We start from the raw sequence: 26633 nt of genomic DNA on the forward strand, positions 1-26633 counted from the left end.
TGCTTAGGGGCTACAGAACCTCCTTCTGTGATAATAAAAATGTTTTGGATCTTGATGGAGGTTGTTGTTTTTCAACACTTTAATCATATTAAATGCCCATGACATGTTAAACTCAATGTATTTAGCTATACATCATGTGAGTTTCAAAGTTTTAAGTTATTTTATTTCCACCAATAAAAACTTAAAATGTATCATGAGAATTTTGTTTTTTTTTCAAACTTGCCTGAAACTTGAACTTGGTTTGAGCATATTCATAGGAATTTAATTGAGGATGAAAAATCCACATTGAGTGTGGGTAGCATTTCATGCACTGAGGTCACTCAGTGAAAAGAAAATTTAAATACATGTAGGTCTCTTAATTACCAGAATATACTCTTTTGTGTCATGATTTCAGAAAATGCAACCAGTCTCAGCAAGACGTTCTCCTGGGTCATAAACTTCTCAATTGATCATTAATGTGCTTTGTCTCTTCCCACCCATTCTAGGAAAACAAGACATAAATGGTGACAAGAGAACAGACATTTATTTACAGAATGTTCCATAAAGATAAAGGATTAACTGCATTTAGAGGAACATCTGATGCATCTGAAACTTCTGTCTTCAAAAACACACAAGCATACCTAAAGACTGAGATGAAAAAAACATGTTAGAATGAATGTCTCAGTTCCTCCTACTGACCCAAGATCAACATCACCTGTGTCTCCTTCCCTAATAAGTAGTATTTTTTGCTGTCTAATGAGAGATCGTAGCACCAGTCCACAAGGTAGGAGATGTGGCCTAAGAAAAGTGTACATATTTCTGATTGTGAGAATTGAATATACATTGCATTTTTATAACAACACAAGTCATACAGTCAATGGTTTGAAAGACATTTAAGTCGCTGATCACTGTCATTGTTCAGGGAGATGGCTTTAATCAAAAGTCTCACAGATGGATAGTAGATAAGCTCCAACTACTTAGATTTGATATGCCTCCACACAAGGAAGTGGAAGAGATTGATATATTCACAGGGAAAATCCTACAATCTGTTTTAATGACAATCAAGCCATAGTAGCAAAGGGGAAAGCAGACTCAGTTATATTTTAAAGACCTAAAAATTGTGCATCTGTGTAGATGTGTGGGGAGGAAAAAGACGTCACACATTGAGTTGTTAGCTGTCTTGATGCCTGTGGGAGGGAGTTTCAGGAGAGAATATAAACAATACTCATGTTTACTCTCTTGTCATGTGCTGCTTTAATGTTTCAGTGAATATCTATCTCACTTTCATTTTGTAAATCAAAACAAATTTTAAATGTGAAAATCAATGCATATATAATGAAATGCCTATTTCGTATTCCTTGTTATATGATTGGATTTGGAACCACCTACGAGACACACTTTCAGGCACATCAGGAAAGGTTAACTGAGAAAGGAAAACTCACCTGGATGTAGGCAACAACAGCTCTTGGACTGAGGGCTCAGACAACATAATGGAGAAAGGTGGAAGCCAATTGAGTACCAGTATATGTCTTTTTGTTGTCTGACTGCAGACACAATGTGATCAGCTATCTCATGCTCTCACCCCTACACCTCCCTTGCCATGATGGACTGTGTTCTGTATACCCACATCCAAATGTGAACCAAACCAATCCATTCCTTTCTTTGTCAGATTGCTGTGCTTGAGTGTTTTGTCACAGCAATGACAAAAAGATCATATGTGATTATAATCATTAGACAGCATGTATAAGAACACCAGCATGTCATACTTGCCAATGACTCAGTACACTTGTTTTGCTTGTGGCTGAGTTTATGCTACAAAACCCAGAGCTTAATATTTTTTACCAGCACCAGATAGCTTGATAAGCCTGTTATACTTCACAGGAGATACTTTACAGGAAGTGTCTTCTGCCCTGTAACTGAGTCATAGCCCAGAGACCTAGATCTCAGACTCCTAATCAATCAACTTAATGTTTTGCCCTTCTTTCATGGCTCAATGAGGCATTGATCCACCTTCTCCCATTGTCTTACTTGTGAGGAGAACATTGCTTCCATTTTCCATCTCTGTTGTAATTGTCAGTCAATGAACACCAACTCCGATTCAAAATATAGCCCTCCTTGGTACAACTTGTAATGGACTTTTGTCTAAATTGGAAAGGGAAGATACACTTTGGGGGATCTGCAGAGAAAGATGAATAAAGAATGAACTACGAGTACTATCTTCAGATTAATCTTTGCCAAGAAAACAGTCAATCATTTTTTTCTCCCAGATTGAGTTGTTCTGCAAATTGTGCAGAAAAGAAAATATTATTATTTCTAAAATCCCAATCTACTCTCTTCTTGGTTCCTGGCATCTGATATATGCCTTGTAGGACTCTTACCCTCTGCTGTGCAGTAACGCCACCTTCCTTGGAATTGGGAGTCAAGAGAACACCAATCATAGTCACTGTGGATGGAGATACAACTGTAGTGGAATCCATCAGCATAGACAAATGGAAAGACACAGCTATCAGTAGAAATATCTGGAAAACAGAAAAATTTTAACATACATATAAGATCACATATGAAACTGACTTTCAAATTGCTTTGTTTTTGAAGGTGGTCTCACTCAGTTAGACTTCAAACTCACTCCTTAGGCCAGGGCCTGCTTGTAGATCATGTTAATATTCCTGTCTAGCTTTGTAAGTGCCAAGATTGTAAGCTTGAGTTGTCATGCATGGCTTGGACTTGACTTTGAAACATCTATTTTGGTAACAACATAACAATTGTTCTCTCATCATCCTCACATACACCTAGAGCTGATATCACTTGCTGCCTTTCATGCTTGTGATACAAAATATCATCAAAATCTCCAAGGAAGTCTCATTTTGTCCCAGAGCTGGGTTCAGGTTGGAGATGCTGGCTTCCTCATAGTTCTTTAGCAAGGAGGGATCTCATTTGTCAGAGTTCACACTCTTTCTCATCTTTCTCACCATCCATGTTGACTAGGTTTTGTCATCTTGACACAAACTAGAGTTATCTGTGAAGAAGGAACCCCAATCAAGGAATTGTTTCTGTTGTATTGGTCTGTGGGCATATCTCTAGGGTGTTTTCTTGACTAATGATTGATATAGAAAAGCCTATCTCTCTGTGAGCAGTCTTTTCCCTTGGAGGTATGTCTGTTTTGTACACGAAATTAAGATGAACAAGTAAGGAAGAGAAAACCAGTTGGCAGTATCCTTCATGTTTTCTTCCTCTGCCCCTGCTTCAGTTCCTGGCCATGATTTCCTCAATGATGAATTGTGATTGCAAAGTGTTAGCCAAATATTCCCTTCTCTTCTCAAGTTGATTTTTGTATTTTATCACACCAACCAAATGTAAGTATAATAGAAATTGCTACCAGAAGTGGGGTGTTGCATAATATGGACCTGAGTGTGTTGTTCCTTGATTGTACTGTGAACTGACTATGGAGCTTTGGACTGAAAGGAATGTTCCTTAATTATTGCTACTTCTGCTCCTGCTTGAGTTCCTTCCCTGATTTCCTTCAATGATAGACTGTGATTTGTAAGTGTAAGCCAAATCCACCTCCCCTTCGCCAAGTTGGTTTAGGTTAGCAGTATTTATTTATTTAATATACAGATTGAAGCTCCTCCTTTTTCTTCTCCCAGTCCCTCTCCCCATACTCCTTCCCCCATTCTTTTTCCTCTTGACCTCAGAGAATAAGAGGTCCCCCAAACCTACTCTGGCACATCAAGTTGCATCAGGACTAAGTGCATCCTCTCCACTGAGGCTAGATGAGGCAGCCCAGCTATAGGAAAGGGATACAAAGGTAGGCAATAGAGTCTGAGACAGGCCCTGCTCCAATTGTTAGGGAACTCAAATGAAGACCAAGCTGCACATCTGCTACATAAGTGTCAGGGGCCTAAGTCCAGCTAATGCATGCTTTTTGGTTAGTGGTTCAGTCTCTGTGAGCCTCCCCAAGCCCAAGTTAGCTTACTCTATTAGGTCTTCTTGTAGTTATCTTCACACCACAATCCTCTTCCCCCCTGCCACTCTTCCACAAGACTCCCTGTGTTTTGCTTAGTGTTTGCATATGCGTCTCTGTTTCATCAGCTACTAGGTAAAACCTCTCAGATGACAGTTGTGCTAGGTTCCTGTCTGCAAGCTTAGGGGAGTACTATTAATAGTGTCAAGGGTTGGTTCTCTCTCATGGGGTGTGTCTCATTGTTAGACAGTCATTGGTTGGCCATTTCTTCAATTTCTGCTCTACTTTTATCCCTGAACATCTTATAGACAGGACACATTTTGTGTCAAAGGATTTGTGAGTGGGTTAGTGTCTCTCTCCCTCCACTGGAAGTCCTGACTGGTTACAGGAGGTATCATCTCTGGGCTCCATATTCTCTACTGTTAGAAGTCTCAGCTAGGGCTCCCAGGAGCCTCCCCCAATCCAGGCCTTGAGCTTATCCTAGAGATGTACCTACCCAACAATTTCAATTCTCTCTCCTAGCCCTCTTGAATCCCTATTCTCCCCACATCTGATTGCCAGCCTTGATGTTCTCCCCCTCCTTCTCACATCGTTTCCTCTACCCATCCTTTTCCAATGCCTATTTTATTTTTTCTTATGAGTGACATTCAAACATTCTCCCTTGGGCCTTCCTTGTTACTTAGCTTCTTTAGGTCTATAGATTGTAGCATGCTTCTTATCCTTTACTTTATGGTTACTATATGCCTATAAGTGACTTCATACCATATGTGTCTTTCTAGGTCAGTGTTACCTCACTCAGGATGATATTTTCTAGTTCCATTCATTTGCCAGCAAATTTCATGATGTCCTTGTTTTTAAAAGCTAAGTAGTGTTTCACTGTGTAAATGTACCATATTTTCTTTATCTATTCTTTGAGGGACATTTAAGTTGTTTCTAGATTCTGGCTACTATGAATAAAGCTGCTGTGAACATAGTTTAGTGGGTGTACTTGTGGTATGGTAGAGTATCTTTTGGATATTTGCCCAAGAGTAGTATAACTCAGTTTTGAAGAAGAACTATTTCCAGTTTTCTGAGAAACTACTGCATTGATTTCCAAAATTATTGTATAAATTTACATTCCCAACAGCAGTAGAAGAGTTATTTCCTTGCTTCATATCCACACCAACATGTGCTGTCCCTTGAGGTTTTGATCTTAGCTATTCTGCTTGGTGTAAGATGCAATCTTAGGGCCATTTTGATATAGTTCCTGGTGACTATGGGCTTTGAACATTTTTTTTAATTGCTTCTTGCCATTCAAGACTCCTCTGTTGAGAATTCTGTTTAACTTTGAATTCCATTTTTAAATTAGGTTAGTTGGTTTGTTGGTATTTAATTTTTTGGATTCTTTATATATTTTGGATATTATCCCTGTCAGATCTTGACCTAGTAAAGATTTTTTTCCCATTCTGTAGAGTATAACTTTGTCCTATTGACAATGTTGCTTGCCTTACAGAAGCTTTTGGTTTCACATGGTCTTACTAATTGTTGATCTCAGTGCCTGAGCTCTTGTTGTTCTGTTTCAGAGGATGTCTCCTGTACTAATGTGTTCGAGGCTACTCTCCACTTTATCTTTTATTAGGTTTAGTATATTGAGTTTTACGTTGAGGTATTTGATCCACTTGAACTTGTGTTTTGTGCATGGTTAAGGTGGATCTGTTTTCATTGTTTTATATGTAGGCATATAGTTAGACCAGTACCATTTATTGAAGATAGTCTCTTTTTTCCTTTGTATGGTTTGGGCTTTTTTGTCAAACATCAAGTGTCCATAGGTGTGTGGGTTTATTTCTGGGTCCTCACTTCAATTCCATTGATCAGCATATTCTTATGCCAATATCATGTGGTTTTTATTATTATTTTTCTGTAGTACAGGTTTAGATCAGGGATGGTGATGCCTCTAGAAGTTCTTTTATTGTACAGAATTATTTTAACTATCCCAGGTTTTTTGTTTTCCCAAATGAAGTTGAGAATTTTTTCAAGGTCTGTAAAAAGGTTGTGTTGGAATTATGATGGGAATTGTATTGAATCTATAGATTGCTTTTGGTAACATGGCCATTTACACTATGTTAATCTTACTGATTCATGAGCATGGGAAGTCATTCTATCTCCTCATATCTTCTTCAATTTCTTTCTTCAGAGGCTTGAAATTCTTGTATCAGAGGTCTTTCATTTTCTTATTTAGAGTTACAACAAGATATCTTATATTATTTGTTGCTATTGTGAAGGGTATTTCTCCTTAATTTTTTTCTCAGTAGGTCAGTGTTTTATCAATATAAGGAGGAACCAAACTGAGGCCACTTTCAATAAAACTCATATTTTTGAATAGAAGTCAAACAAATTTTAAGTGCCCAAGACCTCCCTGGATGAGTAATATCCTGGTTGGCAAGTTGAGACATAAATCATGGACATGTTACTCTGTCACAGTTGAGAAAACCAACTGATGGGAAGGCAATAAGTGTACCAGAAAGAAATGTTCTTTAGAAAGTCCTTTATCTCTGAATTTCACTTGGTTGGTGAAATATGTAACTATAATTTGGCACAGGTGATTATGGATTTTGAGACTGTATAGCATTCTGGCTCAGAGTTGAACTTTAGCATCCCAAATAGATCAGTAGTGGCCTGATAAATTGAACTCTTCTTTGTTACAGGGACTTGGTGGTGTTTGAATTGTGTTGGATCCAAAAGAAGCCCATAGACTCACAGCATCAGATAGTAATTACAATATATATTTTCTTTTTGTCTGGAAAAAATATATCTCGTGCTTTTTCAGGATCTCCAGAACATCTCCCTATGATCTCACTTCTATCCATGTACAGCTGGTGTCACTATCTGTCTTTTCTATTTAAGACAGAAAATATCAGCAAATCTCAAAAAAAAGTGAATTCTTCAATGGAGGTCCATTAGAAGTGTGAGAGAGACTTCATTTCTAGAATTCATACTCTGTAACCTTTTTCATCATCTGCTTTCCTGACTTGTTAAGATGTCTAAAACATCTTTCCAATTTCCTCAATACCCTCCACAAATATTCTTTGTCATGTCAGCAGCATGTCTGTGCCTTTTCACAGTGTTTTGTTCCATGATGAAGGGTTCACTCTTAACTACTAACCCACTTCCACTGATTATGTACTTTTTCTTGGTCTTAGAATAAGAAGTATCTTCATAATGGCTTATGTTCTGAGCATTCAAATTTTCTGTTTATAATAGGATGGTTATATTAATTATCTCAAGTTAACCATCCATGATATGTATCTATATCCACATATTATTTTTAACATTTATACATACATTATACACACATTTATACATTCAACATTTATAATTATTTGTCAATGACAAAGGAAATAATAAAATGCAGAAACCTATATTGTCTTATCTTAGTCCCAATGGAAAAGGGAGTGGTTTTTTTTTTTTTATGTGACCAGGAGGAGTTTGTCACTTACCTGGATCTTCAATATCTAGTCTGATCACTATGAGCCATTTCAGAAGAATAATGCTAGAAAATAATGCTGAAAAGTACCAGAATTTTCCCAAATCTAATGCTTTATAAGGGGTGATAATTGAGATGCTGCCCAATAACGTTGGTTGCCTTACCCTGTTTTGGAGGATGTAAATGAGAGATCAATTCTGAAAGACAAAATGAATGGGCAAAATGTAAGCCACCTCCCAAAACACTGCATACCCAGAATAACTGTGAAATACATAACAACATTCCACAATGTTGTATCAAGTTGGGGTTGAATATCTACCCTGGAAATGTCACATCAAGGTATGAAAAGCCAGGAAGTCTGTGCCTGGAGCTGATCCTGTGCCACAGCATTCCATACTCAAGCCCTGCCAGGAGAGAGCTGGTCTCCCAGGAATGCTAACACTCCTGGGAGCACAGGTAAGACCACCACTCTGCTCAAATACCTGGCCAAGAGGGACACACCCAGAACCCTCAGGACTCAGGAACTGAGTAGCAGTCTGGGACAGGATCCTTCCAGTTTCCATATGCGCCTGGAGCTGACCCTGTGCCATAGCTCCCCATATTCAGAGCCTGCCAAGAGAGGGCAGGTATCCCAGGAGTGCCAACACATCTGAGAGCAAAGGTCTCCATACCAAGGTCCCATTGGGAGAGAGCTGGTCTCCCAAGAGTGCTGACACATCTGATTGCACAGGTAAGACCACCACTTCTGCTCAAATTCCTGGCTCAAGAGGGACCACCCCAGAGTCATTGGGACATAGGAACCAAGGAATGGCCAGGGACAGGATCCTTCTGGTTTCCTTCTGAGCCCCAGTGCTGACCCTGTGCCACAACACTCCATTAAAGGGTCCTGACAGAAGAGACATGATCTCACAGGAGTGCTGGCACACCTTGGAGCACAGGTAAGACCACCACTTCTACTCAAATTGCTAGCCCAAGAGGAACCTGCCCAGAGCCACCAGGATACAGGAAACAAGGAACAGCTGGGAATAGGATCCTTTTGGTTTCTGTCTATACCCCAGAGCTGACCCTGTGACAAAGATCTCCATACAAAAATCCCTACCAGAGAGAACTGGTCTCCCAGAAGTGCTGACACACAGGCATACAGGAGGAACAAGCCACAGTCAGAGACAGACAGGCCAGCTAACCCCAGAGATAACCAGAGGCAAGATGCAAGGGCAAGAACATAAGCAACAGAAACAAAGGTTATTTGGCATCATCAGAACACAGTTCTCCCCCACAACAAGTCCTGGATGCCCCAACACACTGGAAAAGCAAGACCCTGATTTAAAATCACATCTTATGATGATGATAGAGGACTTTAAGAAGAACATAAATAACTCCCTTAAAGAAATACAGCAGAATACAGGTAAACAGGTGGAAACCCTTAAAGAGGAAACACAAAAGTTCCTTAAGAAAGTACATGAAAACAACCAAACAGGTGAAAGAATTAAACAAAACCATCAAGGACCTAAAAATGAAAATAAAAACAATAAAGAAATCACAAAGGAAGACAAAGCTGGAGTGAGAAAACCTAGGAAAGAGATGAGGAGTCATAGATGCAAGCATCATCAGCAGAATACAAGAAATAGAAGAGAGAATCTCGGGTGCAGAAAACATCATAGAAAACATTAACACAACAGTCAGAGAAAATGCAAACTGCAAAAATCTCCTACCACAAAATATCCAGGAAATCCAGGACAATATGTGAAGGCCAAACTAAGCATAATAGGTATAGAATAGAGTGAAGACTCTCAATGTAAAAGGCCAGTAAATATCGTCAACAAAATTATAGAAGGAAACTTCCCTAATCCAAAGAAAGAGATGCCCATAAACATACCAGAAGCCTACAGAACTCCAAATAGTTTGGACCAGAAAAGATTTCCTCCAGTCACATTATAATCAAAACATCAAATGCACTAAACAAAGAAAGATTAATAAAAACATCAAGGGAAAAAGGTCAAGTAACAGAAGAAGGCAGACCTATCAGAATTACAGCAGATTTCTCAGCAGAGACTATGAAAGCTAGAAGATCCTGGGCAGATGTCATACAGACCCTAAGAGAACACAAATGCCAGCCCAGGCTACTATACCCAGCAAAACTCTCAATTACCATAGATGGAGAAACCAAGATATTACATGACAAAAACAAATTTACATAATAGTGTTCTACAAATCCAGCTACACAAAGGATAATAGATGGGAAACATCAACACAAGGAGGGAAACTACACCCTAGAAAATAATCTTCTTTTAATAAACAAAAAGAAGATAGCTATATAAGCATAATTCTACCTGTAACAACAAAAATAACAGGAAGCAACAATCACTTCTCCTTAATAACTCTTAACATCAATGGACTCAATTCTCTAAGAAAAAGACAGGCAAGCAGACTGGATATGGTAATGGGACCCTGTCATGCAGCACTCATCTACTTCAGTTGTGTCTGCGTGTCAGGCCTAAAAACCTGATCATGAACCTGAGGCATATGCTTTACAGAGAGCCAATATCCTGGAGAATTCAGTCGCTGACATCTCCTAGCTCTGATGTGTTCTGGATTGGTATCTACTAAAGTCTGTGAAGAGATCTGCGTGCTTTCTTTATTCAGGCATAAAGGTGCCCTAAGAAATATTTTGTTACTAGCTAAAACTGAGATTAAACTTTATTTCCTGGCCTCCACAGTGTTTCAATAATCCTAATTGATTTCCTAACTGTAATTAGCTTGGAATCTTTACAAAGAAGCTGTCTTACCAGACATGGTGTCACCAAAGTTAGAGATAACAGTTAGGCACTAATTATCAGAGCAGTCTCACACAAGGCAGAATTGTTTTACTAGCCAGAGAGAAGTTTTAGGGCTTCTGTCACTAATTATCTATAATGCAGCCAAGAACTGCTAGAATTTGACCTTCAGCTGCTTGCCTCAGACAGACCCAGAGAATTTATCTAGGGACTACCAAAATAGCCTGGGAAGAAGGACACCACGGTTTCTCCTCTTTGCACTTGGCTGCTTGTTCTCACTGACCTTGATGTGACCATCTCCTGCCTAAGTGACTTCTGTTATATGCCCTGTTTTTGTATACTATATAAGCTTGATTTTTACTTTGTACAAATTGCACTCAGATACCACACTCCCTTGTGTTGTTTCTGTTTGTCATTTCTCCACCAACGCCTTGTCAACCTGACTAGGACCCTGGTTCCCCCATGGGTTGAGGGAGGCCCAGACTGGATGGCCCATGGCAGGACCCAACACTCTGCTGAATACAGGAAGCATTCTTCAGTGAAAAGAACAGACACTACCTCAAAGTAAAAGGCTTGAAGAAAAATTTCCAAGCAAATGGCCCCAATAAACAAGCTGGAGTAGCTATTCTAATATAGAATAAAATCGACCTTCAACAAAAATTATGAACAAGGATAAGGAAGGACACTGCATACACGTCAAAGGAAAAATCTACCAAACTGAATTCTTAATTCTGAATACCTATGCTCCAAATGCAAGGACACCCACATTCATAAAAGAAATTTACTAAAGCTCAAAGCACACATTGCACATCACACAATAATAGTGGGAGACTTCAAGACCCCACTCTTATCACTGAACAGATCATGGAAACAGAAACTAAACAGAGACACATTGAAACTAACAGAAGTTATGAATCAAAGCATTTTTTTTTTATTTTAGATATTTTCTTTATTTACATGTAAATTTCTCCTTTCCCAGTTTCCCCTCCAAAAAACAAAGAAACAAACAAAAACAACAAAAACAAACCCCTGTTGCCTCCCACTTCCCCATGTCTGCCACCCCGCCCTCTCCCACTTTCTGGCCCTCGAATTCCCCTACACTGGGGCACCGAACCCTCACAGGGCCGAGGTCCTCTCCTCCCATTGCTGATCGAATTTGCAATCCTCTACTATACACATGCTGTCAGAACCATCAGACACCTCCATGTGCAGTCCTTGGTTGGTGGTTGAGACCCTGGGAGCTCTGAGGGTACTAGTTAGATTGACTATGGAGCAGAGACTGAAGGAAGGGCAAGCCAGAATAAATATAGCTATCTCCTGAGAGGTTCTGACAGTACCTGACTAACACAGATGTAGAGGCTCGCAGACATCTATTGAACTGAGTACAGGGTCCCCAGTGAAGGAGTTAGAGAAAGGACTAATGGAGCTGAGGGGGTTGCAGTCCCTTAGGATGAACAACAATATGAACTAACTAGTACCCTCAGAATCAAAGCATTTTAACATATATCTATGCACCTCATGGTATCTTCTCCAAAACTGACCATATTATTGGTCACAAAACAGGTCTCAACAGTTACAAGATGATTGAAATAACCCCATGCATCCTTTCAGATCCCCATGGACTAAGGCTAGTCTTCAATAACAACAACAGCAGCAACAGCAACAACAATAACAACAACAACAACACCCAGAAAGTCAAAATATACACCTAAGTTGAACAATGCCCTATTCAATGATAACTTGGTCAAGGAAGAAAATAAGAAATTAAAGACTTTTTAGAATTTAATGAAAAAGAAGGCACAACATACCCAATCTTAAGGGACACAATGAATGCAGTGCTAAGAGGAAAACTCATAGCACTGAGTGCCTCCAAAAAGAAACTGGAAAGTGCATACACTATCAGATTAACAGCACACTTGAAAACTCTAGAACAAAAAAAGCAAATACACTCCACCCCGTAGGAGTAGACAGCAGGAAATCATCAAACTCAGGGCTGAAATCAACCAAATAGAAACAAAAAGAACTATATAAAGAATCAACAATAACAGAATCTGGTTCTTCAAGAAAATAAACAAGATAGATAAACCATTAGCCAGACTACCCAGAGGGCACAGAGACAGTATATAAATTAACAAAATAAGAAATAAAATGGGACATACAACAACAAAACTAAGGAAATTCAAAAAAATCACCAAATCCTACTACAAAAGCATATACTCAACAAAACTGGAAAATCTGGATGAAATGGAATATTTTCTAGACAGATACCAGGTACTAAATTTAAATCAGAATCAGATAAACCATCTAAACATTCTTATAACACCTAAAGAAGTAGAAACAGTCATTAAAAGTCTCCCAACTCAAAAAATAAAGCCCAAGAGCAAATGACTTTAGTCTTCAAAGAAGACTTAATACCACTACTCTTCAAATTATTCTACAAAATAAAAACATAAGGAACACTACCCCATTCATTGTATGAAGCCACAGTTACATTGATACCAGAACCATACAAATATCCAACAAAGAAAGAGAACTTCAGGCCATTTTCCCTTATGAATATAGAAGCACAAATACTCAACAAAATTCCCACAAAATGAATCCAAGGACACATCAAAATGACCATTCACCATGATCAAGTTGGCTTCATCCCAGGGATATAGGGATGGTTCAATATATATCAAAATCCTTCAGTGTTATCCACTAACAGAAACATACTCAAAGAAAAAAGCACAATCATTTCATTAGATGTTGAGAAATTATTTGACAAAATTCAACATCCCCTCATGTTAAAAGTCATGGAAAATCTGGAATTCAAGGCCCATAAATAAACATAGTAAAACAATATACAGCAAGCCAGTAGCCAACATCAAACTAAATGGAGAGAAACTTGAAGCAATCTCACTAAAATCAGGGACTAGACAAGGCTGCCCTCTCTCTCCCTACCTATTCAATATAGTACTTGAAGTTCTAGCTAAAACAATTAGACAACAGAAGGAGGTCAAAGGGATAAAATTGTAAAAGAAGAAGTCAGACTATCACTATTTGCAGATGACATGATAGTATACTTAAGTGACTCCAAAAACTCCACAAGAGAACTCCTACAGCTGATAAACAACTTCAGCAAAGTGGCCAGATATGAAGTTAAATCAAACAAATCCGTAGCCTTCCTATACACAAAGCATAAACAGGTTGAGAAAGAAATTAGCAAAATGACACCCTTCACAATAGTCACAAACAATATAAAATATCTTGGTATGTCTCTAACCAAACAAGTGAAAGATCTGTATGACAAGAAATTCAAGATTCTGAAGAAAGAAATCAAAGAAGACCTCAAAAGATGAAAAGATCTCCCATGCTCACTGATTGGCAGGATTAAAGAGTAAAAATCTCCATATTGTCAAATTCAATCTACAGATTCAGTGTAATCCCCATTAAAATTCCAACTGGATTTCTCATAGATTTAGAAAGAGTAATTCTCCTTTGTCAAAGATCAAGTGGCCATAGGTTTGTAGGTTCATTTCTGGGTCTTCAATTCTATTCCATTGATCTATCTTCCTCTCACTGTACCAATACCATGCAGTTTTTATTACAATTGTTTGAGATCTGGGATGGTGATTCCACCAGAGGTTACTTTATTGTTGAGAATAGTTTTGGCTATCCTGGGTCTTATGTTATTCCAGATGACGTTGCAAATTGCTCTTTCTAAGTCTGTGAAGAATTGAGTTGGAATTTTGATGGGGATTGCATTGAATCTGTAGATTGCCTTCGGCAAGATAGACATTTTTACTATATTAATCCCGCCAATCCATGAGCATGGGAGATCTTTCCATTTTCTGAGATCTTCTTCAATTTCCTTCTTCAGAGACTTGAAGTTTTTGTCAAATGGATCTTTTACTTGCTTAGTAGAGTCTATGAACTAACTAGCACCTTCACAGCTCCCCGGGACTAAAACTCCAACCATATAGTACACATGGGGGGATTCATGGCTCCAGCAGCATGCTTATAGCAGAGGATGGCCAAGTGGTCATCAATGGGAGGAGAGAACCTTGGCCCTGTAAAGGTTCTATGCCCCAGTGTAGGGGGAATTCCAGGGCCAGTAAGCAGGAAAGGGTGGGATGGTGAGCAGGGAAGGGGGAAACGAACAGTGGGTTCTTTTAGTTTTTGTTGTTGTTGGGTTTTTTTTTCTTTTTTTTTTTTTGGAAGAGAACCTTGGAAAGGAGATATTGTAAATAAGAAAACATCTAATAAAAAAAAGAAAGAGCAATTCTCAAATTCATTTGGGAATAAAAAATCCCACCAAGATTTCAAAAATTATTCTCAACAATAAAAGAACTTCTGGGGGAATCAGCATCCTTGAACTCAGGCTGCATTACAGCGCAATCATGATAAAAAACTGCATGGAATTGGTACAGTGACAGGCGGGTGTATCAATGGAATAGAACTGAAGAACTAGAAATGAACCTACATACCTGTGGTCACTTTATCTTTGACAAAGGAACTAAAACCATCCAGTGGAAGAAAAGACAGCATTTTCAACAAATTGTGCTGGTTTAAGTGGCAGTTAATATGTAGAAGAATGCAAATTGATCCATTCTTGTTTGTTTGTTTGTTTTTTCGAGAGAGGGTTTCTCTGTGTAGTCTTGGCTGTCTGGAACTTACTCTGTAGACCAGGCTGGCATCTAATTCACAAATCTTCCTCCCTCTGCCTCTCAAGTGCTGGGATTAAAAGCATGCACCACCACTGTCTGGCTCAAATTGATCTATTATTTTTTTTTTATTGATTTAAGTATTATTGCATTATAATCAGAAAAGATACATGATTTCAATATATCTGAATTTGTTAACATTTAAAAACATATTTTAAGTGTAGAAATGTAGAAAACGGAGATACCCCATAAAGATACCAGACAGCAAGGAAGTCCACTTATCCTTAAGACAAAGGGGTTTTTTAGAAGAGTTTATGGAGCAAACACCCATCCTCAAGGAATGCAAGTTTCCAAGAGACATCCCAATAGAAACTAAAGAACAATGAACAAGATAATTGTAACTAGCCCATATTGTAAATTGTAAGTTTGTAAGTTGTAAAACTCTGTTCTGAAATGGTATAAAAGCTTAGAGCCTTGTTTCCTCAGGGTAGCTCTGGTCTCCATTACAGAGTTGACCCTGGTATACCAGTTTCAATTAATAAATTAACCTCATGCTTTTGCAAGCGTTCTCCTTGGTTCTTCAAGAGTGGGATTATCCACACCAATTATTACATAAGTAAATAGAATTACATCACATTCTTCTTTCTCTTTTGTATCTCAACTCCTCCCATCAATACCTGCAATACCTTTCATTTTTTTCTTTTGTCATATTCTTTAAAATTTATAAAATCTTGCAATAAGAATGAGTATTATAAAATTGTTTGACATAACAATCAATTGAACAGTATTATGTAGATGTTTTTCTACATCAATACTGAAAATACATACATTTCTCTCAATATAAATTTTAAATAACTCCAAACATATTAACTGTATATTTTAAAATAATACATCACTACTGGCATTTTTTTAAATGAACATAAGTAGATAAAGTCTTTTGTTTGTTTGTTTGTTTTGTTTTTAGTAGAGCTTAAAATCTTGGCTCTTACTGTGGTACAAGCCCAAAATAAGACAATTTTTAGACATTGGAGTTCATTGTAATAATGACCCTCACATCATCAAAGGATTTTACCTCCATCATAGCTAAGCTGAGAGTTGACAGTTCTGCTGTGCCAAGGAATGAATTATAGGCATGATTTTTGGATACAGATTTCCTGCTATGGTCAAAGCTATTTGACTTGAGTGATTGTCTTCATTCTCAGCCCACAGAGAACAGGTTGCATTCATTTAAGAAATGGTGTGTGCAAGGCAGAATTGCTTTGCAAACTAGAGAGTAGTTGAAAAGTTTCCTGAACTTATGTTTGCAGTACAAGCCAAACCATTCCTAGGAGCTGCTAGAATGGGACCTCCTGGTGCTTACCTGCTTCAGATCAAGAAAATTTGCTTAGGGATGCCAAGATAGCCCAGCAGGGAAGAGCACTATTGCTCTTCCCAAGGAATCATTTACACCTGGCTGTTTGATCTTACTTACTTTGATGTAACCACTACCTGCCTACATGATTCCTGACATTTGCTCTGTTTCTGTATACTATATAAACCTGATTTTCACTTGGTGCAAATACACTCAGATACCAAAAAAATAAAAGAAAGAAATGGTGTGTGTATTAAGCTGGTCTATCCATGAAGTCATTCACCAACTGTTTCAATGAACAATGATTCTGCTTGCAGGGTGGCAGAGACATTAAGTGAGGGTACGGATCTGGTTCATTGGCTGTGATGATTTTGAAAAGCATTCATCTTAGAGAAAGAGTAACTTATAAGGTCCTCTTCTTCAAACTTGGTACAATAGATGCAATCATCAAGCAAAAGCATTCAGTCTCATTCCTTGTTGTTCTCTTAAAAGCCACCTTCCAAGTTAATTGTCTATGTTTCTTTTGGCTATATAAATATTTTTAAAATATGTACACTGTTCTGAACAACATAGTATAGTGTAAAAACATGAAATAAACAATCATGTTAATAGAGAGTTTGAGATAGAAGTCCGATTTCAAGACCATTTTGTGGTACACAGCAAGACACTTTCATGTACAAACAAGCAGAAAGTGTATATGGATTGTAGAGTATTGGACCTTTTTCTCCAATTACCAAATTAAAGAGACCACTGGATGACAGACAACAAATTTCTAATTCCTCATATTTTTAGATTTCAATTGATTAGGATATGTTGGTAATATTAATTTTCATATTAAGATATTTAGAAAAAGTAATTGTTACTTTCTGTTGTTTTTGTTGTTAGAGGTGGAATTAGGTTTGTGTGGGTTTGTTCAAAGATTACTTTCTTGCTTCTTCTAGGGTGTAGTTTCACTCCTTATGTTGCTGTTTTCCATCTATTATTCTTTGTATGGCTGGATTTGTGGAAAGATATTGTGTAAATTTGGTTTTTTCATGCAGTATCTTGTTTTCTCCATCTATGGTAATTGAAAATTTTGCTGGGTATGGTAGCGTGGGCTAGCATTTGTATTCTTGTAAGGTCTGTATGACATCTGCCCAGGATCTTCTAGCTTTCATAGTCTCTGGAGAGAATTCTGCCATAATTCTGATAGTTCTGCCTTTATATGTTACTTGACCTTTTTCCCTTACTGCTTTTAAAATTCTTTCTTTGCTTAATGCTTTTGGAGTTTTGATTAATATGTGATGGGAGGAATTTCTTTTCTGGTCCAGTCTATTTAGAGTTCTGTAGACTTCTTGTATATTCATGGGCATCTCTTTCTTAAGGTTAGGAAAGTGTTCTTCTATAATTTTGTAGAAGATATTTATTGGCACTTTAAGTTGGGAGCCTTCACTCTCTTCTATACATATTATTCTTAGGTTTGGTCTTCCCATTGTGTCCTGCATTTCCTAGATGTTTTGGGTTAGGAGTTTTTTGCTTTTTGCATTTTCTTTGACTGTTGTGTCAATGTTTTCTATGGTGTCTTCTGCCCCTGAGATTCTCTCTTCTATTTCTTGTACTCTGTTGATGATACTTGCATCTACGACTCCTGATTTCTTTCCTAGGTTTTCTATCTCCAGGGTTGTCTCTCTTTGTGATTTCTTAACTGTTTCTACTTCCATTTTTAGTTCCTGGATGGTTTTGTTCATTTCCTTCACCTGTTTCTGTTTTCCTGTAATTCTTTAAAGGATTTTTGTGTTTCCTCTTTAAGGGCTTCTAGCTGTTTACCTGTGTTCTCCTGTATTTCTTTGAGGGAGTTATTTATGTCCTTCTTAAAGTCCTGTCTAATCATCGTGAGAAGTGATTTTTAGATCTGAATTTTGTTTTTCAAGGACTTGCTATGGTGGCAGAATTTTGTTCTGATGATGCCATGTAACCTTTGTTTCTGTTGCGTATGTTCTTTCACTTGCCTCCAGTCATCTGGTATATCTAGTGCTACCTGCCTTGGCTAAATCTGACTGGTGTCTGTCCTTCCTGTGATCCTGGTTGTGTCAGAACTCCTCAGAGTCAAGCTGTCTCTGTGATCCTGTGATCCTGTGATTCTGTGATCCTGGGCCTGTTAGAGAGTGGCAATGAATGGAGCTTCCTCTGGGTGTTGTGAGACTGGTTTCAAAATTTTCCCCCAAGTTCTGCTCAGGGCACCAGCCTAGACAGACTGGAAGGAACCCATGCCTCTAGACTGGTGAAGTTCCTGTGTGCCTGGGTCTTTCTGCTCACAGTTACTCCCAGTGTTGTGACAGATATATTGTCTTCCTCACCTCAGATCCTCTGATCCTGGCCCTGTTAGAATTCCTGGTAGTGGAGCTTCCTCTGGGTGTTGTGGGACTGGCTCCAAAATTTTTGCCCAAGGTCTGCTCCAAGTACTGGCCAAGACAGACCAGAAACAAACAATACCACTGGGTCGCAGAGTTCCTCAAATTGATCCATTCTTATCTCTCTGTACAAAGCTCAAGTCTAAGTGGATCAAGGACTGTCACATAAAATCAGGTAAAGTGAAATTAATAGAAAAGTAAGTGGGAAAGGACCTCTAGCACATGGACACAGGGGAAAATTTCCTGAACAGAACACCAATTATTGGCTTATGCTCTAAGATAAAGAATCAACAAATGGGACCTGATAAAACTGCAAAGCTTCTGTAAGACAAAGGACACTTTAAATAGCACAAAATGGCAACCAACAGATTGGGAAAAGACCTTTATCCATCCTATGTCGGAATGAGGGCTAATATCCAATATATAAAAAGAATCCAAGAAGTTAGACTGCAGAGAACCAAATAACCCTATTAAAAATGGGGTACAGAGTTAAATAAAGAATTCTCAACTGAGGAATACCAAATGGCTGAGAAGCACCTAAAGAATTGTTCAATATCCTTATTCATCAGGGAAATGCAAATCAAAACAACCCTGAGATTCCACTTCACACTAGTCAGAATGGCTAAGATGAAAAACTCAGGTGACACTAGATATTGGTGAAGATGTGGAGAAAGAGGAACACTCTTTCATTGCAGTTAGGATTGTAACCTAGTACAAACCCTCTGGAAATCAGTCTGGTGGTTCCTCACAAAATTTGACATAGTACTACCTGAGGACCCAGCTATACCACTTCTGTACATATATTTAGAAGGTGCTTCAACATGTAATAAGAACACATGCTCCACTATGGTCATAGTAGCCAAATTTATACTAGACAGAATCTGGAAACAACCCAGATGTCCCTCAGGAGAGGAATGGATACAGAAAATGTGGTATATTTGCATGATGGAATACTACTCAGCTATTAAAAACAATGATTTCATGAAATTCGCAGACAAATGGATGGATCTAGAAAATATCATTCTGAGTAAGGTAACTCTTTCACAAAAGAACCCACATGGTATGTACTCACTGATAAGTGGATATTAGGCAAAGAACTTGGAATACTCATGATACAACTTCTGGTCCACATGAATCTCAAGAAGAAGACCAAAGAATGGATGCTTTAGTTCTACTTAGAAGGGGGAACAAAATAATTAAGGAATGTAGAGCATGAGGAGGATTTTGGAGGGAGAGAAGAGGGGGGAGTGGAAAAGAGGAGAAGAATTGGGTATGGGAGGAGATGGAAGGGATGTACAGAGGGTCAGGAAACTGACCTGTATAGCAATGGGAGATGGGGAACTAGGGATAGTAACCAGAAAGTCCTAGATGCCAGGAAAGCAAGAGCCTCCCAGAAACTCCTAGGAATGACATTAGCTGGTATACTTCACAAAAGGGAGAGAGAACCTTTTGAGACCAAATTCAGAGGTTTTGTATGGCCTCTCAGTTGAGGAATGGGGCCATCCACCGATCTCCAAAATTTTAACCCAGAATTGCTCCTGTATAAAGAAAATACAGGGAAAAAAGTGGAACAGAGACTGAAGGGAAGACCATTCAGAGATTACCCCACCTGGGAATACATCCCACATGCAGACATCAAGCCCAGATACTATTGCAGATGCCAAGAAATGTTTGCTAGCAGGAACCTCATATAGCTGTCTTCTGAGAGGCTCTGCCAGATGTTGACCAATACAGATGTGAATGCTCACAGTCCACCATCTGTCTGAACACATAGACCCCAATGGAGGGGCTAAGGGAAGGACTGAGGGAGATGAAGGGTCTTTATTTGGCCATCATTGGGAGGGAAGGCCCTTGGTCCTGTGAAGGCTTGAGGCCCTAGTGTAGAGGAGATGAGAGGAGTAGGTAGGTCATGGGGGATTAAATAGGGGGCGTGCAGATGGGAAAATTGGAAAGGGGATAACATTTGAAATGTAAATGAAGAAAATATCCAATGAAAAACAAAGAAAGCCAGGATGTTCTCTTCTTATATGAGAGCTCTTTTCCAAATATGTTCTTTATAGTAAGTCAGAATCATCTACAATATTAAATACAATTCAGATTCTACCTACTTATTATTGTTCAACAGCTTTCAACTGAGAAAATATTGACTGAGAGATAATGGCATTTATCAGGGATTAGCAGAATGCTGCAATGAGATCACTGGTGTCATAGCAAATGTTAGCCATATGTAAGGAACTTGGGGAAAGGGGCAAAGTGAAGTCAAAAATAAGGAGAATTTTCAGATAAATTGGAATTAGAATTGTTTCCAGTGCTTCATAACCAGGCTGATGCCAACTCAAAATTCAGCAGACATCTGCTGGAAAATTGTGATTGATAGAGCATTTCTGTATGAGTATGTATGTATCCTTTGGGTACAGTTGTGGTTCTGAAATTATTACACTTGCAGTCAAATGGATTAAGCAATCCTACATTCCAAAAACAAATAATGTAATTTTTCTCACATGTGGGAGTATATGTATATATGCTCACATCTATATATTATATTGGTCACACTAGAGCTAGAATTTTGAAACAGATGGAGATGAATAGTTGTTCTTAACTATCTTTTCATTTTATACAGTCTTTACCCAAGTCAAGAATTTGGTGCCAGGTACTTTAAGGGTGTATCCTTCTGTTTCAATTAATCTAATCAAGATAACTTTTCACAAGTGTGCCTAGAAACTAATGCAATCAAGATAAATCATCACAGAATCATCTATAATAGGCTTGTCCTCTATGTGATAGTAGATCCTGTTAAGTTGATAGGCATAATTAATCCTCTCCCAGATTATTGTATGACATGAAATCATAAAGACATTTATTGGGGAGAGGAAGGAAATTTACAGAAGAGAGCAGTGGGACACAGGATGCTGGTGGTGGAAGAACATGGAGAAAACCAAAGTATGTATGAAAAATCCATAGTGAGTATACAGAAAAAATAATAACTCTTATGAGCTTATGTTGAGAGTGATAGACATTTGTCATATTATATAACTAATTTTATACTTCATAATACTTATACATACAATAAATTGTGGTATTTAAATGCTCCATAGTTTTTTGTGTTATTTTTTTAAAAATATTTATTTATTTATTTATTTATTCATTTATTTATTTTACACTCCATATTTTATTCCTCCCCTCCACGTCCACCCTCCTACTGTTCCACATCCCATACCTCCTCACCATTCTCCTGTCTCCACGTGGATGTCACCACCCCCTACCACCACCTGACCTCTAAACTCTCTGGTGTCTCCAATCTCTTGAGGATTAGGTGCATCATCTCTGAATGAACACAGACCCAGCAGTCCTCTGTTATATGAGTGTTGGTAGCTTCATATCAGCTGGTATATGCTGCCTATTTGGTAGTCCAGTGTTTGAGAAATCTCAGTGGTCCAGATTATCCTGCTGGTCCTCCTACAGGATAGCCCTCCTTCTCAGCTTCTTTCAGACTTTCCCTAATTCAACAACAGGGGTCAGCTGGGTCTGTCCATTGTTTGGGTGTAAATATATGCCTCCAACTCTTTTAGCTGCCAATTGAGTCTTCTGGGGTTTGGTCATGCTAGGTCCATTTTTTATGAGCACTCCATAGTCTTAGTAACAGTGTCAGGCCTTGGGACCTCCCCTTGCGCTGGATCCCTCTTTTTTTGCCTGTCACTGGACCTTCTTTTCCTCAGGCTTCTCTCCATTTCCATCTCTGTAATTCTTTATGGCTATCTCTTAAATGCTTCATAATTTATATCTCATAGTATACAAATTCACATTAGAGAAACTATGTAGCTAACAAAATCCATTATATTGCATACTAACCTTATAATTAATCAAAAGAATCCAGTAGCCAGGCTATTTTTCTACTGGATGTGAACATAATAATAACCTCAGAGAACTTACTCAGACTGATACGGCAAGACAATATGTAAGAGCACTTGAGAATGTCATGTGTGTTCGAAACTTACAGAGACTGTCAGTGAACAGCCAGCTAAAAGGGCATTAATTATCATAATGCAAAGACTAGTTAATCTCATACACTATTTTAGACCTTAGTTTTTAACAACAGACCTTGTAGAAGTTTCTAAATCAATAATTATATTCCCCCTCTCTCATGAAAACTTTTGTTGCTGTATATATGCTGAGACCAAGCTCCTCTATAGGTAAAGTCACCTGTTCAGTGTTCACTCAACAAAGGAGGTAAAGAACACCAGTAGAATCTATGGCTCTCTGCTCTTGATTGGCTTGATTGAAAAGCTATCAGAGAGAGTTGTCTCCAGCTATTCTCAATTCCCACTTCTGCTGCACTCTCCTTCTATAACCCTCACCCCCTCTTTTTCACCTCACCTGCATTGAACTTATATGTGCAGACAGCTAGCAACACCCAGCCCACAAGATGGCTCATCACTTCCAGTTGCCTGCAGATAGCACACACAGGAGCAAAACTTGCATCTGACTTTATACTCTCTCTTTCTGCTCCTCCTACTCTTTCTGCTCTCACACACTTCCTCTTCAGTGAATTCCTTGTCCTAAATTTCATAGAGTGATTCATGATATTAGAAACATCTACCTTAGAATGTTCTATGGTGTCATTTTTTCAGTGTTGTCTTTTGGGGAGGTTTTGGTTTTGGTAACATGACAGCCAATCTGAAAACTTTTCAACTTTGTTATTGATGTGTGATCTCTGTCTTTTTCTCTTTAAGAGATAAAATAGTTAAGTGATACCCATCTATTCTTTTGAAATCATTGACTTTATGCAGTTACAGAACTTGTTCTGTATGTATAGAAAACCAGGAAATAGCAACTCAGAAGACAAAATTTATTTTCTTTTTAAACATTGCCACCCTAGTAACTCTAGAAAGTTGATTTTACATTTGGAACCTAATTTGGGAGAGAAATGGGTGTTTTTTTTTATTATGATTTTCCCATCATAGCACAATCTCAAATCAGAACCAGCACAATACAATAAACATATATTTCTAGGAATTAAAGGGCCTTTCCAATGTCTCTATTTATAAAATGATATTTGTGACTGGGAGTTAGCAGATCCTTGAATTATTTTTTCCTGCTTTGTTGAAAAATATTCTTGTAATTCTCTTTGCTGTGGTCATAACTTTTCCCAAAGACAAGGCAGATATGATCTTGAATATTCATGAAGTTATGGAAATTATGATAAACATATACATAATGAGTGAAGCATGCTCCAAAGATTTGCCTCATATTATATGCTAGAGGACATTTTGATCCCAGGCCAGAACATCTCACCCTGTGTAAAACCTGTGATGAGCATCAGAAAGAACCTATTATCCCTTTCTTGCTCAACTGGATAGTTATGTCCTGGGGCTCTGGACACTTGTACTAAAAGTAATATTTTCTGATTTTCTCAGGACCAGGACTGGTATTTTACCAATAGTATTAGGTAGAGTGAAGCAATCTTAAAAGAAAAATTTTACCCAAGGTAAAAATCTTTCAAAATGGCAGAGCTGAAATTAAATCACAAAGCTTCTATATGAATATCACATTTTAAGGTCAATGGCAATTACCAGTGATTTTGATACACATAGACCATATAAAGGGTTGAGTTTTATATGCCACACACAAAAATGATAGATACAGCAATATATTTGCATTTTACTCTTTATTTAAAAAGATGTGTCTATAACTTGTTTAAAATATATTCACATTAATTTAATAGAGATGAATATCCAAATCACAGAACTACCAAGTGGTAAGTAGTGGAGATTGTTCTAAAAACTTTATCTGGGGCAGAGGACAGTTAATATCTGTGTTTATTAATCACACACCATAATAATAGCATGTTCCTGACCTCCTTGAATATTTTCTTGTTCACATACATGGAAGACATGATTGTTAGAGAGAGACTTGTTGAAAATATAAAGATTATGGAGAAACACCCAAAGTAAAATAATAAAAAGTTATTTTTCATGTGTGAATGAAAAAGCGGTGTCTATCTATTTTTTCTTTCTTGGAAGATAACAGTCAGAGGTCAAGATCTATTCAAATGATCTCATAATGCATATATTTCTGTTATTGTCTCTATTCCTTAAAAATCACTTCATGCAAAACATCATTCCATGCTTTAATATTCACTTGTTTTTGAGACTAGGTCTTGTGGAGGCCAGGCTATCTCATCAAGTAGCTGAGGACAGCCCAGAATTCTTGAACCTCCTAGTTCTACCTCTCAACAGTGGCAATACAAGCATGCACCACGTTCAGAGCTCTAACTTTTAAAAAGTAAATAAGTGTTGTAGATTGACAACAGTAATTTACATCCTTGTTAAATTTTGTGGCATTTCAATACTTATAGAATATGCATTCACCAGCCTGCCAATAGCTTTGTATTGGCAAAGCTATCATCTCAGACATGTATGGGGACATTTGAAAGAATATTAAGGACTGCAGCTACTTCGAATTTGAGCTAAATGTAATTTTGTGTTATGAGGTGGCATGAGCCTATGCTGGCCAGGGACAGAATATGGTATGAATGAGAAATGTCACCTATAGAACCTTGCATTGGTAAACTTAGTTCCCAAGTGGTGACCCTTTTGAGGCAGTTATGGAATCCTTAGAGAGTGTAGTCTTACTGGAGAAAACATCACTGCAGACAGGATTTTAAGTTTTACAGTGTGGCTCCACTTCCTATTCTTTGTCTCTGCTTCCTGTCTGTAGAGGCAATGTAATCTCTGTGCCTTATTTCCAAACTGGGCTCATGCTCCTCCTGATGCTATGCGTTATTCTCATGTTGGATTGTATTCTTTTCCAAAGTATAAGTTACAACAAACTCCTATCTCCTGTAGTGTACTTTTAGTCATAGTATTTTATCATAGTATTGAAACAAATTAATACAGTACATGATAATGTAACTTAAACTTTTATTCCTTGACAAATTACTCCTGCCACTCAGCTTCCATTGACTCCAGATACTGTTACAATAATACACTAGCCTCTTTTTCTAAATTCTCAAGATGATGATACTTATTTTAATACTTGAAGCTACATTATAATATATATCCTAGGGGAGAATAAATGAAGAGTTAAGCATTGTGAGTGTATGTTTCTATGTAGAGTCTGGAATGAAATCTCTTTTCTTTCTCAAAGTCTTTAAGCTCATTTGGTTCCTTAGAGTACTCACATGACACTTTTTAGAGTGTTAAAAAGAACCACTAAAGCATCAATAACATTCACTTGAACTCTTTACTCTTTACCATGTACCTTTTCCTTGTAGAGATTTAAGAAATTGCCTACTTAGTATTTTAAATAGATTTATGTTTCTTCAATGCGCATCTAGAAAACTTTATTTTTACCTCAGTGACATGAGACAATTTCATAGGAAATCTTTAAAATGAATAAATAATAAATTAAATGTGGACTATTACATTGCTAGATTCAGAGAAGAGGCTTCTTTATTGTCTTAGAGTTTTATTTTTGTGAAGAGACACCATGACAATGGCAACTCATATAAAGAAAAACATTTAATGGGATTTGAATTATAGGAAGAAGGCAAGTGACATGATGCTAGAGAAACATCTGAGAGCCCTCCAACAATGCCCTACATTCTCCAAAAAAACTATACCTCCTAACAGTGCTACTGATTATGAGTCAAGCTTTCAAACACATAAGTCTCTGTGGGCCATACCTATTCAAACCATCACATTCCACCTCCCATACCCCCATAAGCTTATAGGTATAACATAATGTAAAGTGTACTTGGCCTAACTTTAAAGGTACCCATAGTCTACCAAGGTCTCAACAATGTTTAAAAGTTCAAAGTTCAATATTCTTTTTGAGATTCTTGAAATTTCTTTTTTTTCTTTTTTTTTAACTTTTATTGCATTATCAGAAAAGTTACATGATTTCAATTTATTTGATTTGTTAACATTTAAAAACATATTTTAATTAAATAGAATTGAATCACATTCTTTTTCCCCTTTTGTACCACCGCTCCTCCTATAGACCCCCTTCAATACCTATAATATATTTTTTGTTGTATTCCTTAAAATTTATAAAATATTATAAAAATA

At 37.7% G+C, this 26633-nt stretch overlaps 1 protein-coding gene across 1 annotated transcript; it reads right to left on the reverse strand.

The window, feature by feature from the left end:
* Positions 1–502: 502 nt before the first annotated feature.
* Positions 503–23018, reverse strand: LOC116100372 (binder of sperm protein homolog 2). Its single transcript, XM_031384182.1, has 5 exons — positions 22939–23018; positions 7568–7600; positions 2358–2498; positions 2008–2155; positions 503–627 (listed from the first exon to the last, which is right to left on the reverse strand). The coding sequence occupies exons 1-5, from the start codon at positions 22994–22996 to the stop codon at positions 621–623; spliced, it is 387 nt and encodes a 128-aa protein (XP_031240042.1). The 5' UTR covers positions 22997–23018; the 3' UTR covers positions 503–620.
* Between the last annotated feature and the right edge of the window lie 3615 nt (positions 23019–26633).

The sequence above is a fragment of the Mastomys coucha genome, unplaced genomic scaffold, assembly GCF_008632895.1.
Source record: "Mastomys coucha isolate ucsf_1 unplaced genomic scaffold, UCSF_Mcou_1 pScaffold21, whole genome shotgun sequence".
Lineage (NCBI taxonomy): Eukaryota > Metazoa > Chordata > Mammalia > Rodentia > Muridae > Mastomys > Mastomys coucha.